Below are 20153 nucleotides of genomic sequence, written 5' to 3'. Positions count from 1 at the left end.
CATCTAGTGGAAAGCCTTCCCAGAAGTGTGGAGGCTGTTATAGCAGCAAAGGGGGGACCAACTCCATATTAATGCCCATGATTTTGGAAGGAGATGTTTGACAAGCAGGTGTCCACATACTTTTGGTCATATAGTGTAAAAAGGGAAAGTCAGCTCACTGTTTTGCTCTTATCGAACTTGATAATTTAATAAAGCTTTGGCGATTAAGATTTATTCCAAGCTGTCTTCACCAGCCAAACCCGGTCTTTATGGACGGTTTAACTTGATTACATTGGGCAGGACAAAAATAAAACAGCCTTCATTGAGAGGGGAGGCTATGCTTGCTTTTTAATTAAAAAACTAAACAAAAAAACAATCGGGATAAAACAATAGGGTTTTATGTTTCTAAATATGAAGTATACAGGCACCAAATCACATCTTGTTCCATGCGCATATGGGCAATGTCCGTCACGACTGGATAGGCTGTGTTTCCGCTGTCAAAATTCATGCCATAACCAACTGTGTTACCGCTTAAACCAGATTTTGGTTGGTCTTAAATAGGTCTGGATATGGCCAATGGCCAGTTTTTACATGACGAACTAACGTGCGTTTGACACTAGTGCTGCCTTAATGCTAGCCGAAAATAGCGTCTCACATGTTCTGTACAAAGGCATTAGTTTAAGTACTTGAGTCAATGGGAAGCTATTTGTCAATTACAGTACATTTCAAAATGTGTTTGGGCTGTCTTAATACAATTTATGTGTGCTTGAGTGTTTTGTTTTAGTATATTAGTACCATGTAATTTAACTTATAGTATTTATTTCAATGTCTAAACATACGACAAACGACCTTAGATTGGTTTGCAACAAATTGTTTAATAATGATACTGCAAAAAACAGTTTATTCATAGTGTGTTAATCTTTCTGGGATAGTTTTGTTAAAAAAAAGAAGCAGAAGTTGCTAGACTACATTTAAGTCATACTTACAGTAGTGAATGCCTACATTTTCATACTTTCCCCCCCATACCCGTCCCCCATGAGAATCGAACCCACAACCCTGGCATTGCAACCGCCATGCTCTACCTACCGAGCTACACAGGACTGCACAGGGACTATAACAACTGTTATTACCTTTGGGTATTACAACAGTCACATTCAGGAGGGCACCTCTGCTGTTGACAAAACGTAGTCAAAATGTCTGAAAACATTATCACCTAAATGTCTGACAAACGTCTAGTCACAATTAAGTTAAAAACCACAGCAACCAAGAAAAATCAACTTGAACAATAAACACGAGGAGAAAATCATATGATCATAATCATTAATTCTGTAAATACAAAACCAGCTGTTTGGTCCATTATTGAAGATTAGCAGTAATAAACAGAAGAAATAACCACATTTAAAAATAGACATTTAATCCCACAGTGTGTCAAAGCATCGACACTGCCTGACTGCTGTGATAATAAGTATAATTTAGGTCCTGATTTAGGAGACCCGATCAAGGCTCAAGTGCAAACAGTGCACGGTTGGAATAAAGGAGATATTAGTGTGATTCATTGGGATGCCAGTGTATTCAGTAGATTTTCAGCACGAGACCTTACTTTGGTCCCCATTTACAGTGCAGTATAGGCCTACAAATCCAGTACTTGCAATTTCAAGTATTAGTTTCAAATACAATTCCCTCCCCCAATAGTATTATGTGACTGTCCACTCTTGGAAAGTAGGTGTCATCATGAAAATGTTGTTTTAGTATTGGGAAGAAAGTCACTACTTTTTGTTTATCAAATACATTGATATAAACAGAACACATTTATTTTTTTATTTAAATACAAAAGGTAATAGCTGTATTCATAGTAATAAAATATCAAGGGCAGGAGTGCTTTACAGATTGGAAACACAAAGGCTAAGAAGCCATTAGATAATACACATTTGTGTTGGTACTTGATGTGGCTTTGGATAGATAGGCCTACTGTTTGTCATGCTCTCCTCATCAGGTAATGTAATGTGGCCTCTGGGCCAGTGAGGGGCAGTAGAGTGCTAATCCTGGTCTGGGGAGGTTGTTTCAGGCTCTGGTCTAGCAGGTCCGCTCATGATCATTGCTCTCAGACAGGTTGTTGCTGGGGGTTTCTTGGGCACTGGCGTGGGCGGCTGAAGACAGCACCTCCTCAAAACTCCCTCCACCTCCTTGGCTTCCTACCTTGGTCTGCTCCAAATCCAAAAACAACCACAGAAATGCATAGGCACACAAACGCACACACACACACACACAAAACAACATTTTAATATAGGCTATTGTCGAGAATCTGTTTGAACTTTCAGCAGGGTTGTTAGAAACACCAGAGATTACGACATCAGGCTCAAATGCGCACATTCAAAGTGGAGCAATTGTTCTCCGGAGGGTAGTGTTTAACCTCAATTAGCTGAGCTGTAAAAATAGCCAAACGTTTTCCTGAGATAAAGGAAGTGAAGCTTAACAAGAAAGACCTCCATAATGTTTACTCCCTTATATTGACTTTACTTAGGCCGGGATTCAATCCGATTGTTCTTTGTTCGCAATGGCGCCATTTAAAGGTAAATTCAGATTGAGCCGAGACATGCAGCGTTTACCGTGAATGTGTTCTCTGCAAACCCGGGAACATTGCCTTTAATATGCGCATTGCGGACAAAGCACGCTCGGATTGAATCCCGGCCTTACTTCAACATTACGTAAATCTCTGTCATTGCTTTGACAGCAACATGTGTTATGTTTCACATTACCTTTATGTTGGAAACGGTGCTTTCAACCTTCTCCTCAAAGGACTTGAAACTGGGCGAGTTCCTAATGGGATGAAAATCAGTTCAGTTTCATGCAATACTATTACTTTAGTATACAACATGTATGTTTATATCTATCTGAGCCACCATACTGTACCTGTACTTTTGTGTACACTTATTAAAGCTTCCTGTATTTACAGTGCTCTGTTAAAGCTGCCTGTATTTACAGTGCTCTGCTAAAGCTACCGTTACTTACAGTGCTCTGTTAACAAAACACTGGGAGAAGTCCTGTATGCTCAGTGTTATGGAAAGGTCACTTTTTCTAGTGTTACGATTCCACACGTTTATCTTTGGATAAACAGGTCAGATAGCTAGAAATGTATTAATCTTCTCCTGATGATTGCAGCAGGATGTGCCAATGTTACAATGCAAGCCTGTTTCACCTATAAATTCTGAACCAGTACCAATTCTACTCACAATGCTTACAAACGCTCAGCCTTAAGACAACGAGAATGGGTGGGTGGCTAAGGATGGGGATCTAGTGGAGGATTAAGTCTATCACTACACACAAAGTAGGCTACACACAATTACCTCATAACGGGCATGCTCATTGAGTGGCGGATAGAGTAGCTGTCCCAAGAGAGCATGGCCCAGGTAAGAGAGGAGTTAAATCATTAACATGAATTTACAGAAGGCAGAAATCACACGCACACACACAGCAAGCACTCCCTCTAGTCTACAGTAATTCAGCAGGGCAACTTTCTAGGCATTTATATAATGTAGATTTACCCATCATCTGATTGCCTTAAAAAAAAATATATAGATATTTTAGAGGAATCTAATGGCAATATGATATATGTTCTTAGACAACTGTCATGCCGTATCGCCTAAAGTGATGACTCATTCATATGTATATGACTAACAACTTCTACAGAGCACTAGTAATGCTACAGCTACAGAAGGTACAAAAGAGAAAGACAAATGATCTAAACTGTAACTATACTGAACTACCCACAAGTAAAACATGCTATGGTCAACAACAGTCAATGTCATGCATGTCTACTGGTCAGTTTGCTACAGATCTGAGGAGTTCACTATGAGGTTTATGTGTATACACATCCACAGTATGTTATAATGTGACTGCACTGGAACTAACTGTGTGTCTGACTAATCAAATCAAGGGATCCCTGGAATTGATCCCATTCAGTTGATAGTCACCTTCTTACCATTATATCTTAATCACACTCATATTTACGTAAACAATGGCCTTTGTCGGTCTTCTGACTAGTTTCAGTGCAGTCACTGCAAACACGTATATCTGACTCTAAATCAGAGGTATAATACAACCAATAACACTAAAACACAATTTCTTACCCAAGTGAATTTGATCTTTGGATGCATAGAAAAGGATGAAGAAACAAACACATTTAAGACATTTGTCCTGACAGTATCGAGTGTCCTACCAACACTTTACATTAGGCTACTTCATTTTGGAATCACGGCAGAGTTCAGTTAAACTTCTATTCAAGAAAAGCCAAATTCAAAGATCCAGTGCGCGCACACACTTCAAGCACACAGTTAACCAATCATTAAATCATCAAAGCTCTGGTTATCATGCCATATACTGTATCCTTACAGTACTGTATACACTATGCATTAGAATGCAAACAACCTGTAGTCTGTAGTGTAAGGGAGTCACCCAAGTAAAGGCCACAGCAAACTTCACCCCCAGGCAACATACTGTACCTTGCTCTCCATGGTTCCACATAGCTAAATATTTGGTTTAGCATATTTCAACCAATAAAGTCAGCCAGGGCACACCTTTTTTTAAATTTCACTGGGCAACATAGTGAACAGGGTTTATGAAAATAACGTGTTCCACTGTATTTTCAATTCACACGAATAGTCCACACAGGGACAAACTCATTTGCATGCACACACACATGCACACTAGGTGGCATACCTTCTGGGATACATTAACTCAAGGCCAAACATGCTGCAATACATAAAGGAATATATATTTGTCTCTCTGGATTACTGTTCAACATGATTTTATACATAACATTGGTTGGTTAATACACTATTAAAAACCTGCGGTGGTGAGTCTTTTGTTATTATCATGCAATAATGATGACGACATTAAAATAACAAAACAAAGACTCTGACACGTCTACAACACACACTAAATGACATGGACAGGCATAACAGTAAATCACAGTTTTTCTTTGTCATGGCTAGTCTGAGTATTGCATTACTAGTGACACTATTGCATTACTAGTGCCAGCTGTCTATGATATGATAGCTCCCCAGTGGCTGAGTGTGCCCCTGCAAAGCCAGCATACAGGCCAGCAATGGATCTCCATTGTGCCACCCTGCCCAGTCAGAACTCTGGGTCTTCAGGGCAGAGAGTGGTCAGCAGACACCCAGAGGGTTACTGACCCCCCCCCCCCCCCCCACGCCACCCCAGGCCTGCATCCAATCTGGCCTGCAGAAAGCTGCTTACTCTGGGCTTATGCAACACAAACATGCCCCCTGCAACAGACTGTCTGGGTCAACCCCAGCAACAATTAGGATTGGGCACACGACAGACTGGCTGCAGAAAAGTGGAGATGAGGGAGGAAGGTGGTCATTCTGACTGGAGGCCACCTTGTATTCTGTCTCAATAGCTGTAGGCTAAAATATGTAGTCGTAGTGTAAGGCTTCAGTTGATTGGATATGAAATATGTTGATGTTGTTGTGTGGTTGCCATAGGCACCAGTGACACCGTACCTCATATCCCCAAACTTCCTGCTGATGGCTGTTCCCAATGTGGTGAAAGCTGCTGACGTCTTCTGCCCTGCCGTGCTCAACGTCTCCGACGTCTTTTTGTACCTGGACAAATGAAAAGACAAGACAGTGATTATCAAAACAGACAGGACAGGATACCACAGGACAGCCACTCCTGTTCTCTTCTTGTCCCTCTCCGGAGCACTGTTCACTCCACACACACAGATTAGTTTCATAGTCAGAGTCAGGGTGTAACTGATACTCCAGCTCAGTATCACAATCAGTCAGGGATTCATACATCTATAAAAACAGGATGAGGGGAGCATGGCACAGATAACAAAGACTCAGTGTTTCCCCATGTTTTAACTCCTATTGATGTTGCAGAGGAAACAGAGGAGCGCATCGCTTTGATTATTTGTACAGCTTATACCACTGTTAGGGCACTGGCCTACAAAGAAAAGCCATTGATTTTCCTTTTTATTTTCTAGTTCTAAAAGCCTGCTAGTCTGCAGAGTGCCTGGCTTCCAACCTCTCACATCCCCAGCCCCTAGAGCCCGATTACCTCTCAGTGCATTACACACAGACTGCATGGAAACCTAAGAAACTCCTGCACTTCCCTGAGCACCAGCCCATGCCATCACCTTATCGGATTTGAGTCCTGCTATTTCAAGACAAAGAGCTTACTGCATTTGTGAGATGCATTAAGTGCAATGCGTTAATCTGGCTAACGCCTTTGCTGTGGGAGGTAATTCTGAGAAGAATGTGGTCCTCCAGCTCACTTAGGTACTGAGTCTAACCAGTGTGGCGCCTGAAGCGAGAAAGACTAGAGAGAGAGAGAGGAGAGGGAAAAGAAAAGAGAGAAGAAGCCTGAGAGAGAAAGAGAAATATTGTCACCCAACATCAACTGATGCCAACAACAAACCACACTGACAATAGATACAGCTCGGCCGTTATGACGGAGTTGCTGACCTCCTTTACACTTGGCCCTGTTGCCTTGGTTATGCATTGGTGTTGAGACTGGAGATTGAGGAGGTGTGTCGTGGCATTTACACAGTGGAGGACCATTCCTCTCCTCTCCCGCCAGCCAATGATCTCTCAGCACCACCAGATCTGCTTGACCCTAGCGGTTTGCAGTTCCCCCTCACCATGGTAACGGTGATCGGAGAAGGGTGCTCTGCCCATTTCAGCGCCTAGTTAAAGCGCGACTCTGGTAACTGAATAACTAGGGACATACAAGGCCACTCTGCAGACACAGATGGAGGACTGAAATATAGGCCTATTGTATAGCTGTTCACTGAAAATGGCTATATATACAGCACTGACCTATATGTGCCTGAAGCTGCTGTTTGCTTTTACTGGCTGGCTCCCGTGGATAGATGTGTCCTGGGCCAGGCAGCCAGTCAGGTAGCACTGTGCTGCTTTAGATGTCACATCACCATTAGGCCGCTTGCTCCCTGTCATTATCTGCCTCAATGAGCCTGATCAGACCGGATCCATACATTCATCACTCTGTGACGCCCATAAAGGCAATCTCTGGTGACAGGAGCAAAACATCTCGAGGGCGCGAGTGCTATTTCTCTCTTCCCTTCCCAAATGCCAAACGTATGCACTTTCTCTGAGACGGCCTTTGAATGGCAACAATAGGAGTCTAGTTTAGATTCCCCCTCCCCCTGGCTTCATGCACACCGGCGTGTAACATATTTGATACCTACCACTCAAGCGTAATACACACACTGAACGATGTTGGGTACTCACGCAGTGGAAGTCTGCATGTCGTACCAGCTCCTGTTGAAGTTCTGTTTGAGCTCACTGAGTGGTGTTATCCCCAGTTTGGCTTTGAGGTCTGAGTGGTGTTTCTCTTTGGAGGCCAACACTTGCCTCAGGGTGGAGATTTCTTCCTCTAACTAGAGGGATAAACAGAGAGAGAGGGATAAACAGAGAGAGAGGGATAAACAGAGAGAGAGGGATAAACAGAGAGAGAGGGATAAACAGACAGACAGACAGACAGACAGACAGACAGACAGACAGACAGACAGACAGACAGAGACAGAGAGAGACAGAGAGAGACAGAGAGAGAGACAGAGAGACAGAGAGATATAGAGTAAGAGAGTGATGCTAATTTCCCTTAGGGCTTAAGCATTCCAAATGAATTCTCTATAAAGCAAATAAGGTAACACATGGACAAAATGTGTTATATCCCAGTCCTTATCAGCAAATAAAGTAGATTTCTTGGATGAAGCTTACTATGCTACAAATGGCTACAAAAGGCAATTTCAGCTGCATATACGTGTTGGTAACTATAATAATAATATAGTGGTAAATTGAGGGATCTGAAGTACAGAACACTGGCTCTTCCTTATAACACAGTATAGTGTATTTGGCCTGAGGTCAACACCAGGGGAAACAACAGTGATGAGGAGTAACAACTGTAAACCCAAATCCCAATTGATGCCGACTCATAATATGCAAAAGAGCTCTGCTGCAAGAGCTGCCAAGATTGACATAACTCATAATGCCCTCTACTTCCGCTCCTATTTCCAGTTAATATCTCGCTCCCATGGTCCAACACAGTTTGCCTATGTGAGATAAATCAGTGTACCAACTTCTTAACCATCTCTCCCCTCTAAGGTTGAACAGAATGTGTCTATCTCCAAGACAGCCCTTCCTGAATCCAACTCGATCAACATACCAAGCTAAACATTGAAAAACAGAGCGGTGAAAAGTGCTGATGAGAGGGACTACCTTAGTGAGTTCACTCAATATTTCCTCCCTCTCCTCATCGGTCACAGTGTTGTAGAGGTCCACTTCTGACACCATTTCTTCATCTACTTCTGTTAGAGGCTCTGGGTCCAGCAAACCTGAGGAGAGATAGACGATTAAACACAAAACAACCCCCAAAAGTTAGAACACTTCAGACTTACAGTACCACTCATTCAAGGGTTATTCTTTATTTTTTACATTGTAGAATAATACTGAAGAAATCAAAACTATGAAATAACACATATGGAATCATGTAGTAACCATTCTCTCCACCAGCTTCATGAGGTAGTCACCTGGAATGCATTTAAATTAACAGGTGTGCCATGTTAAAAGTTAATTTGAGGAATTTATTTCCTACTTAATGCATTTGAGCCAATCAGTTGTGCTGTGACAAGGTAGGGGGGTATACAGAAGATAGTCCTATTTGGTAAAAGACCAAGTCCATATTATGGCAAGAACTGCTCAAATAAGCAAAGAGAAATGACAGTCCATCATTACTTGAAGACACCTTTGAAAGTTTCTTCAAGTGCAGTCGCAAAAACCATCAAGCGCTCTGATGAAACTGGCTCTCATGAGGACCGCCACAGGAAAGGAAGACTCAGAGTTACCTCTGCTGCATAGGATAAATTCATTAGAGTTACCAGCCTCAGAAATTGCAGCCCAAATAAATGCTTCACAGAGTTCAAGTAACAGACACATCTCAACATCAACTGCTCAGAGGAGACTGCGTGAATCAGGCCTTCATGGTCGAATTCCTGCAAAGAAACCAATACTAAAAGGACACCAATAAGAAGAAGAGACTTGCTTGGGTCAAGAAACACGAGCAAAGGACATTAGACCGGTGGAAATATGTCCTTTGGTCTGATGAGTCCAAATTTGAGATATTTGGTTCCAACCGCCGTGTATTTGTGAGACGCAGAGTAGGTCAACGGATGATCTCCGCATGTGTGGCTCCCACCGTGAAGCATGGAGGAGGAGGTGTGATGGTGCTTTGCTGGTGACTGTCTGTGATTTATTTAGAATTCAAGGCACACTTAACCAGCATGGCTACCACAGCATTCTGCAGCGACATTTGTTTTTCAAAAGGACAATGACCCAAAACAGACCTCCAGGCTGTGTAAGGGCTATTTGATCAAGAAGGAGAGGGATGGAGTGCTGCATCAGATGACCTGGCCTCCACAATCAGCCGACCTCAACCCAATTGGGATGGTTTGGGATGAGTTGGACCGCAGAGTGAAGGAAAAGCAGCCAACAAGTGCTCAGCATATGTGGGAACTCCTTCAAGACTGTTGGAAAAGCATTCCAGGTGAAGCTGGTTGAAAGAATACCAAGAGTGTGCAAAGCTGGCATCAAGGAAAAGGGTGGCTACATTGAAGAATCTCAAATATAAAATATATTTTGATTTGTTTAACACTTTTTTTGGTTACTACATGATTCCATATGTGTTATTTCATAGTTTTGATCTCTTCACTATTATTCTACAATGTAGAAAATAATAAAAAATTAAGAAAAAATCCCTTGAATGAGTAGGTGTGTCCAAATGTTTGACTGGTACTGTACATACACTGAGTGTACAAACATTTTCCTAATATTGAGTTGCACTCCCTTTTGCCCTCAGAAAAACCTAAATTTGTTGGGCATGGTCTCGAAAGGTTTCCACAGGGATGCTGGCCCATGTTGACTCCATTGCTTCCAACAGTTGTGTTAAGTAGGCTGGATGTCATTTGGGTGGTGGACCATTCTTAATACACACAGGAAACTGTTAAGTGTGAAAAACCCAGCAGCTCTGCAGTTCTTGACACACTCAAACCGGTGCACCTGGCACCTACTACCATACCCCGTTCAAAGGCACTTAAATATTTTGTCTTGCCCATTCACCCTCTGAATGGCACACATACACAATCCATGTCTCAAAGCTTACAAATCCTTCTTTAACTTGTCTCCTCCCCTTCATCGACACTGATTGAAGTGGATTTAACAAGTGACAACAATAAGGGATTATACCTGCCCCCTGGTCAGTCTGTCATGGAAAGAGGAGCTGTTCCTAATGTTTTGTACACTCATTGTATAGTGGAGAGACAATCACATAAAGTATGTTTTTGCAAATAACAAAGAAACTCGGGCACCAATTCAAATCGTCTAACTCGAAGAGATGATTCAGGATACGGCAAGACATACCCCCCAATCTGTTGCCATCGTAACACGGCCACAGTACGGCCAGAATTAACCTGAACGCCACCCTCCATCACTGTGACAATGGCAATATTCCCATTATGACCCCACCACACGTTTAACAACCACCTTTAGAGTCACTGACTGTAATTATCTACACTAGAGCTCCCATTTCCAATCCTCTGTTTATTTTTATACATGTAAAGCTAAGATATATTCTGGATAGTCTAAAGAAAAGTAATGCTTATCCCCTTCCATAAGGCCACCAGTTGTCTGTTAGAGTAACCGTTCTGTATGTTGTCTCTACTTAAAACATTCATTAATCAATGTGTATAACCTAATAGGAGCACAAATCTATTGTTTAATGTTTTTTATTACATTGTTTTCTTTTCTTTTATGATTTTATATATAAAAATATATATCTAGGGGGAATATCTATTGCTTATGGAACCGAATGGTGATCTAATTACATGACAATATGTGTGTGTTCGTGCATGCGTGTGTTTCCAGTTACAATACAAGCTAAACCAGACAAACAACTTCCTGGTATGTGAAGAACTGAGTGTCTGATCAATATCTGACTGATGAAGTAATGGCCAAAGCCCCGGCATGGTGTACCCTCAGCAGATTAGATCAGCCATTAATAAAGTGAATTTGAACTCAAATTGGGAGTATAGCTTTACCCAATTTCTGCCTAATTTTGTGTAACTTCAAATGTCTGTCCCTACAACCATTAGTCTCTTATAACTGCATAATATAATATAAGTGCAGTAAAGAGACTCTGGCTTTAAATTCTATACTAGGCTACAGTAATACAACTGGGTGAAAGGCTCTGAGCTTTTGATACTATTTCAATCACCAGCAACATAAAGCCAGGACATAATAACATATTATAAACTAGGTGCTTCGAGCCCTGAATGCTGATTGGCTAACAGCCGTGGTATATGAGACCGTAATAAATGGGTATACCAAAACATGTACGTCCTAAGATGACCATAGGCAGGGGATGTTTTTGTCAAGACAAAGAGGACAACAAACAAGCAGGAGTCACATCGTTGAGGCCTGGCCTCTCATTACATCAGCAGATGATTGGAACGGCGTGGCACAGAGCTTGTGATGCAGTTTGGCCACATAACCCAATCACTTTCTCATCAGAAGCCTTTGGAGCGGATCCCTTCGCCTGGAGCCCCACCATGTACACAGTATACATTCTAGCACTCTTCTCCTGCATCACTCTCTTCTCTATTGTCATCTTGCCAGGCCTCAGTGACTCTAATAGTAGACGTATTTTAAGAGTAAAACAACAATAACATAGCATTCTCTTGGTTATTTGATAACACACTTTAAAAAAAAAATATATAATAATAACCTGCACTTGTCTTTTCCTACTAGCACTGTGCTGATAACTATTTTATTGAGGAAAAATGTACTTACTATGATTGTGATATGTGGTTGTCTCACCTGGCTATCTTAAGATGAATGCACTAATTGTAAGTCGCTCTGGATAGGAGCGTCTGCTAAATGACTCAGATGTAAAAGTTAATTACTCTACGACTTCATCCTATTTCTCTAGAATGGTACTATTTCAGTTTGAACAACTGTTTCTATGTTTTCACTGTGATGGGTTAAGAGTACGTTGCTTAGCAACTTCCCATGCCGACGAGCAAGCCTAATCATTATCATTGATTGAATCCTTGTGTTGTCCTTAAGACACTTCAATCCTTCAACACCGGGCTGACTCATTTTAAATCAGCAAACAATCCCTGTCTTTACCTTAGAGGACCACAGACAGTATACACACATGGGTACAAAAGTGATGTTGTTTGTGTTGCCAATGTGATGTTCCATCCATCAGCATTGTTCCTGGGGCACTGAAAGAGGTCCCTACGATACATTAACATTGGCTCAGGTTCATTTAAAAAATCTATATGGTAATCAATATCAAAGAGCATTAACAGGAAACCATGCATGCTTGATTAAGAGTGGGTTGATGGGCTCGTGACTTTCCTTTTTGACTTTGTGGCAACATGTCACCTGAACATCATATTATTGGTACACCGATGACTCTAAACCTCACCCCGGCCCCGCCCCTCCCACGCCTCAGTCTGATTCAATTAACAATCACATACATGGCTGAGGGAGAGAGAGAGACTCTGGCCAAGGCGTAAACACAGAACCACACCACAATCAGTAGGGGTTCAGTAACACTACATGAACTCTCAAAAGGACATCTGTCCTCGTTTTCTCTCTCTGATTTGGGAATCTATTTCAGATAATCTGTGGCCCCATCCAAAAAACGGCATTGTCACATTCCGAGTCCGGGTCAGCTGGTCTGGGTTGTCTGAAGGCATTTGCCGAGTCTCGCCCACGACGTTGTCCTGAAAGTAGGAGCCCCGCGGCTCAGTGACTGTGGCGTGACAACTCATCCTCACCCAATTCACACTCATCATACTCAGCAGCACAGGGGCCAGAGCTGGAGAAATACACTCTCTCTTTTTCACATGCTAGGTTCTCAAAGGCATCATTGTTTTACTCTACAACCCTTATCCACAGATACAGTCGTTAGCATTGACGGCTAGCCTAGGGTTGTTCACACGAAAATCAGTCATCTGCGTGGAGACCTGAGATTAACCTAAATGCGAACTGAGAGGCCTGCCTTTCACACTGTGGTTGCTCTAGCTGTGCTAAAGTCTCTGTCATCCAAGGTAAACTATCTGGCTATAAGTGATGACATCACAGTGGGTGTCTCTCAAAGAAGAAAAACAGGTTGTCTTCCATTTTGATGACACATTTACTGATCCTCTCTCGCCTTGTACATAGTAGCACTCTCATCTCATTATGTACTATTATCACCCCTCTAACTCACCGATGTTCAACGAGTTGACTCATGCAGTAAAATGACCTGCATTCTGTACTCACTGAGGAAACAAATCCTATAAGCTTAACAAAGTGTGTCAGACTCAGCAGGCAGCAAACACAACTGGAAATGTTACTGGGAATGATCCCCAGGCCCCTTACCAATAATGAGATCGCTCATAACCATGGTAAATAAAATGTATCATTTAGTAAATAAACAGATTAAGTTATCTGGAAATTAGTTCCCATTTTTGCTTCCATTTTAGGCCGTCATCTTGGCCTGTTACGTCATTTCTGGCCTGGCTGTAGTAATCAGTGGGATTTTCCCCTCGGATTATCCAACTAGATTTACCAAAGTCCTTCACCTCAGCCACGGCAGAATTAAGCAGTGCGATATCTAGCGAAGTCAAAGATCCCATTTCAGATAGTCCTTTGACTGCAACTTCATCAAATGGTTGCTCTCAAACTCATCGTTTGAATTAACACTGTCAGGGGTGTTTTTATCCAATTTGTGGAGGGGCCAAAGTGTGGTGAAAGTGAGTCAATCATTCATTCCCTCACAATAAAGAGACATATTTAAACATGAATCAGGGATACTGCATACTTCCACATCACATGAACATTTCTGTGAAGGGCAGTCAGCTAAACAGAGAAGCAAGCATACCTGTCCTGAGATGTCCTTGTCCTCTCTCTTCATTTGGTAGCAGAAACGAGGGGGAAAGATTACATTCCTTTAATGAAATTAGTAATAATTTATAAAATAGATAGGCCTATGCTACTTTGTCCAGGGAGGTCACATGTTCTAAACATATAGTCTATGCTTATGTTCATACCAAGAGAAGAAATGCTGTAAAACAAATGTCCCGAAACATTTCTATCACATACGCAGATGAAAAAAAAGTTTAAAATCAGAGGTGTTTCATGCTTTGCCTGATGAAGTTGACCCTTGTTAGGCAATTCATTTACAGATCCTTTTAGGTTCTATGCGTACAGGGAACATTTAGTAATTGGAAACACCACAAGACCTAAAACATTCAGCTCAAACACAGCATGCAACTGATTGCAAGAGAACTGGAGTATTCTAAAATGGGAGTCTATCTATCTATGGGGCCAAGAAACATATCAAGAAGACATTAGCCTATTTTCTGGTTCAATTGTGCAGCATCAAGACAAATTAATGTATATAAATCCAAATCATTCTATTTAATCGGCACATGCTATTACAATCCTGAAAGTATAATAAATATGCAATTGATGCTGCACAGGTTTACTGTTCCAATGTGGGCCAGAAATACTACAACTACTGTAATACTACCAATAACAGGGGAAGTAGTCTAGTCTACAGATCAAAGGCCTGTCACCTTCAGGTTGCAGATGCACCTCAAACCCACTGGGCATAACCCACTCATCTGAATATGAGGTCTTACCCCATTCCCCTGCACCATCGCTCAGTACACTAGAGTCGCTCAGTACACTAGAGTACAACTCTGATGACGATGCATTTGATGTCCATTAGGCAATGAATGGGGTGAAATACAAAATAGTAAGTTACACATAAACACAGCACACACACACACACACACACACACACACACACACACACACACACACACACACACACACACACACACACACACACACACACACACACACACACACACACACACACACACACACACACACAGTGTATAGTGTATAGTGTAGGTTACAGTGTTCATTCAGGCTGACTGTAACCTGATAACCTGAGGTTGATAAAAAACAAAGCCTATACCTTGTTTGAACCAGAAAGTTGATTATAATAGCCAGTATTCAACTGATAATCTAGTGTGCACAAGTTAAGACAGCCATCTTGCTATTGGGATAATAGGGCCAACTACAAAGAAAGGCTCTCCAAAGCAGAATATCTATGGTCACAAGGTTTCAATTATTTGGTCAGATGGTCACGGTGGGAAGGGAAAATAAGTGGCCTTGAGCCATTCATGGTTTGCAAAATGTATTTGAACCTAACAGAAGGACAGAGTAATACTACATCCACATGAACTTGATGTTTTATTAACATGTTGCAATGATGTTACACATAGAGCTCGCCACCTTGTAGTCCTAAAACCGGAAAATATTGTAATGACCCTGGGTTTATAAGCTCGGAAATCGACTCTTGAGCATGCTTTTGCTGCACATTTCAGCCATTCCTATGGAGAAAATGAATGGGGAAAGAATAGGGTTGTGGGATAAATGTAGAAAATAAGGTCTGAGGTTAACACAGGTTTAGGAGATCATATACATTTTGTTCTATGAGATAACAATATCTGTCAGTTAAAATGATCTTTATGAATTAGGAAGCCTTTATGTGCTTTATTAAATTACATAAATGCTTCAAAATTAAAAAAATTTGATGTTAGCTGATGAAGACCATCTCATTGAACAAAACGTATAAGAACTCCTAAACCTGTGTTTACCACAGACCTTATTTTCGGCGTTAATCCCAAAACCTTACAAAAACTGCATTCATTTTCCCATAGGCTTTGTCCAACGAACCATGGCAGAGTTTAGTGCCTACAAAAAGATGGCATTACTAATGCTCTCTATTGGACAGAAATGAAACGTTAACCACGTGTTCTATTAAGTAGACGCGTCATGTGATAACTGGTCGAAAATGGCTACTCTATTGATACACTTTTGTCTTTTGAGGTAGAATTTATTAAAAGTTTACACTTAATTTCACCTACCAAGACTATCATCAAATATTAAAGTTTAACTGCTTAATAAGGTTATTTATATTTTTCTATTAAGGTTAAGGCTATCAACTTATTAACAAATAGGCTAAATACACAATTGAATAAATGCAACAACAAAAATCCATAATGTGTAACATATTATTATACATTTTTCGAGAGTTTGAACGCTCACTCACCCTGTTGTCTGGTCTCCATTCGAAGCAGTGTGATGCAGTTGGCTACTTTAAGTAAATATGAATTGTTCTTCTGAAACAACGCTTTAGACGTAGATACAGCAGCTCACTGCTGCACTGTCAGACGCCAATGTTTACGCTAGTTCCTTCACTGTCAATTACGGCACCGCCTCCATGGGCGGGGCTTCCAACATACACCAATGGCGGTGTGCTCAATTACTGAAACAGTGTTGTGACGTTTTCAGAGTTCAAATACTCTTTCGTGTCGAACTAGCCCCATGATTTAGACTGATGATGCCAAATATGCAATATGTTGAACTATATTTCTTGACAAAAAACTCAAATGTAATCTTAAAATGCTGTCAGTTTCATGTACACTTAAATACATGATTGCCCAATGTTTCCGGTGGAGTGAAAGTGTAATGTATCCAAGTTACTTATTTAGGCTAGTTGGGTAGTTTCATTACAGAATGCAACGACGCCACCTGCTGATACTTTGTGATTCTAAGCTTTGAGAATATCTGACCAATTTACACCCTCGTCTGTCAGAGCAGGGTAAATACATCTCCTGTAGTAAATTAGTTACATGAGATGATAGACATGAATTTTGATTAAACAGATTCAACACTTACTCTGCCATTTCCTGGTTGTTAAAATTCTAATAGTTTGCCTAATTTCAGTTTATGTGACAAAACAAGCAAGTGTAGAGAATCATTGTACCATCTAAACCGCTGTGAAATATATTTTCAATAACCAAAAATATTGTATTTTATTTATTTACAATTATGGCCAGGTAAACATTTATCAGTAGACATTTTATTTATACTTTTGAAAATTATGATGAATATATTCACTTTCTAAGAAGCAAAACATTTGATAGAAGATAAGACTCAAGATATCAGTCTTTCAGATGCAATGCACCATTCATGTTCAACTGGAACTCTTGATCATTCATTCTTTTTTGTTTTCATACATTTTTACAATACAGCCAATGGTCAGGGCCCCTGGGCACGTGCTTTGATTACTACAAGGTTTAGATAGCTGGCTAGACTAACTTACCTAGCAATCTATAAAATGTTTGCTGACATGGGCTAATTGAGTGACTGTCAGTGACTGGCATAGCTGCTGATGCACTACCACATTTTGAAATTGCACGTTGTGTATTTTACTATCTACACTACATGACCAAAAGTATGTGGACACCTGCTCGTTGAACATCTCATTCCAAAATCATGGGCATTATGGAGTTGGTCCCACTTTGCTGCTATAACAGCCTCCACTCTCCTGAGAAGGCTTTCCACCAGATGTTGGAACATTGATGTGGGGACTTGCTTCCATTAAGCCACAACAGCATTAGTGAGGTTGGGCACTGATTAGGCCTGGCTCGCAGTTGGCGATCCAATTCTTCCCAAAGGTGTTCCATGGGGTTGAGGTCAGGGCTCTGTGCAGGCCAGTCAAGTTATTCCACACCGATCTCGACAAACGATTTCTGTATGGACCTCGCTTTGTGCACGGGGGCATTGTCATGCTGAAACAGGAAAGGGCCTTCACCAAAGTAGGAAGAATAGAATCGTCTATAATGTCATTGAACGCTGTAGCATTAATATTTCCCTGCATTGGAACTAAGGGGCCTAGTCCGAACCAGGAAAAATATTCCCAGACCATTATTCCTCCTCCACCAAACTACAATTGGCACTATTCATAAGGGCAGGTAGCTTTCTCCTGGCATCCGTCAAACCCAGATTTGTCCATCGGACTACCAGATGGTGAAGCCTGATTCATTACTCCAGAGAACGCGTTTCCACTGCTCCAGAGTCCAATGGCAGTGAACTTCACACCACTCCAGCCGATGCTTGGGATTGCACATGGCGATTTTAGGCTTATGTGCGGCTGCTCGGCCATGGAAACCCATTTCATGAAGCTCCTGACAAACAGTTATTGTGCTGACATTGCTTCCTGGAACTCGGTAGTGAGTGTTGCAACCGAGGACAGTCGATTTTTACTTGCTACGTACTTCAGCACTTGGCGGTCCCGTTCTGTGAGCTTATGTGACCTACCACTTCGTGGCTGAGCCGTTGTTGCTCCTAGACGTTTCCACTTCACAGTAACAGCCCTTACAGTTGACCGGGGCAGCTCTAGCAGGGCAGAAATTTGACGAACTGACTTGTTGAACAGTGGCATCCTATGACGGTGCCACATTGAAAGTCACTGAGCTCTTCAGTAAGGCCATTCTACTGCCATTTTTGTCTGTGGAGATTGCATTGCGTGTGCTCAATTTTATACACCTGTCAGCAACGGGTGTGGCTAAAATAGCCAAATCCACTAAATTGAAGGGTGTCCACATACTTTTGTATATACTGTATAGTGTATCTACAAAGTTGAGACCCCGACTTACTTCCAAAACAAACAAAAAAGCCGCTTATACCGCTTATGCCTAGAAACAGCACTGAACACATCTCCCTCAAAGCAGCAGCTGCTCTTTTCAGCTCTGATGTGTTTTTGAAAGACCTTGCATTCTAAAGCTGTAATCTTTCCATGAAAGTAATTTCAAACGGATTTTAAAGATTAAATGTTTCCATGTCTTATCAAAACACCATATGAAATTCTGTAATTCACTGGGAGTTTTAATATGGGTGTGCTTTATTTCATGCTGTACCAGGAATCAGTGTGGTAAGTACTAGTACTGGTAGCTGAGCTCCTCTCTGCAGCTCTCCCAAGTCTTATTCTCTTAGCTCTGTCAACAGGATGTCTCTGTCAGCTAGTATGAAGACAGAGGAGCACAGCCCCACACCATGAGGAAACAGTCCCACAGACAGACATCAAGGCCACATTACAGAGTGAAACAGGAGGCAGGATATTCAATTGACTGGATGGAATTTTCATTATGATAAACAATTATTCAGATCACATTGGTTTATTATTGTGGTATGAGGCCCTTGCATCGGGCAGAACAGCAACAAAAGCCTATATTACTACTGTATGTAATATTGCTAAAGCATAACCACTAACTACAGGCAATTCTCATTAAATGTGTTGCATATTTCATAGCTTTTTCAGCTCTGCTGAGCCTCTGTGTTGTTGAATTTGTTTGATATGGAGCGCTGTATATTTACACAGCTGTTCACGGCATTCTAATCACACACAATAAATCAGATGATCCCGATTGGAAGGAAGGAGTCCACAGCCACACCGCTTGGCTGTTTGAAGGCCCTGTTGTAACTACTACCCCATCCCCCAGGAATCCTCCTCTTGACCTGTGGGTCCATAACCAGCTAGAAGTCATGACTCACTTTCTCAGTGGCCACCACAGCTGCAAGGTCAGCTGATCCCAGAGCTATGTGTTGCTGAGTAAGCACTGGCCCCAGTTAGGTCACATGACGTTGGGGAGCTGAGTGTGCATCCCAAATGCCACCCTATATACTGTAGTGCACTACTATGGGCCCTGGTCAAAAGTAGTGCACTATAAAGGGAATAGGGTGCCATTTGGGACTTCTCCTGTGTCTGTCCATCCAGGGAAGATAGAGTGGACAGGACAGATAACAAAACAGCTTGGACGGGCTGGTGTGGTGTAGGCTACTCTCAGAGGATGCAAGCACTAATGGAAATAAAGGGTGATAATGTTTCTTTAAAAACAACTTCTGAACAGGACATCTTTGTGGATGGATGGAATGGGGTTTGGTCAGGGAGGAAGGGCCAGAGTTCTTTTAAAAACTATACATCACAGTTGGTAGGTGCAAGACAGTGTTTTTTTGTTGAGCCATCAATGGGTTTACCTGGCTTAATACAGGAAGAAGGTAGATTATTATAACTGTTTTCTTTAGGAGGTAGATCAGCTTTAATATTGCATATCTATAGATCGTAGCTTCCATCAATGTAATTGTCTGCATCATGTCCAATTCCCCAAGGTTAATTTGTTGATTGTATTGCCTTAAACGTGATCCTATAAAAAAGAACATATG

General features: G+C 41.5%; 1 protein-coding gene across 15 annotated transcripts; it reads right to left on the bottom strand.

Moving 5' to 3' along the window:
* Positions 1–834: 834 nt before the first annotated feature.
* Positions 835–16420, bottom strand: LOC139583003 (tumor protein D53 homolog). 15 transcript variants are annotated; one of them, XM_071413599.1, is made up of 11 exons: positions 16198–16340; positions 14714–14773; positions 13951–13977; positions 8241–8356; positions 7254–7402; positions 5502–5603; positions 4696–4728; positions 4107–4121; positions 3324–3362; positions 2736–2796; positions 835–2184 (listed from the first exon to the last, which is right to left on the bottom strand). In XM_071413599.1, exons 1-11 carry the CDS (start codon positions 16214–16216, stop codon positions 2053–2055), a joined length of 753 nt encoding a protein of 250 aa, XP_071269700.1. In that variant the 5' UTR covers positions 16217–16340; the 3' UTR covers positions 835–2052. The 15 variants fall into 15 exon arrangements, with proteins under 15 accessions (XP_071269700.1, XP_071269701.1, XP_071269704.1 ...); XM_071413600.1 differs by having other exon boundaries at positions 835–2181; positions 16198–16339; XM_071413603.1 differs by lacking the exon at positions 3324–3362.
* Between the last annotated feature and the right edge of the window lie 3733 nt (positions 16421–20153).

Source organism: Salvelinus alpinus, chromosome 8, assembly GCF_045679555.1.
Source record: "Salvelinus alpinus chromosome 8, SLU_Salpinus.1, whole genome shotgun sequence".
NCBI lineage: Eukaryota > Metazoa > Chordata > Actinopteri > Salmoniformes > Salmonidae > Salvelinus > Salvelinus alpinus.
Note: the sequence above shows the minus strand (reverse complement) of the source record. Positions and strands in the feature narration are given on the sequence as shown.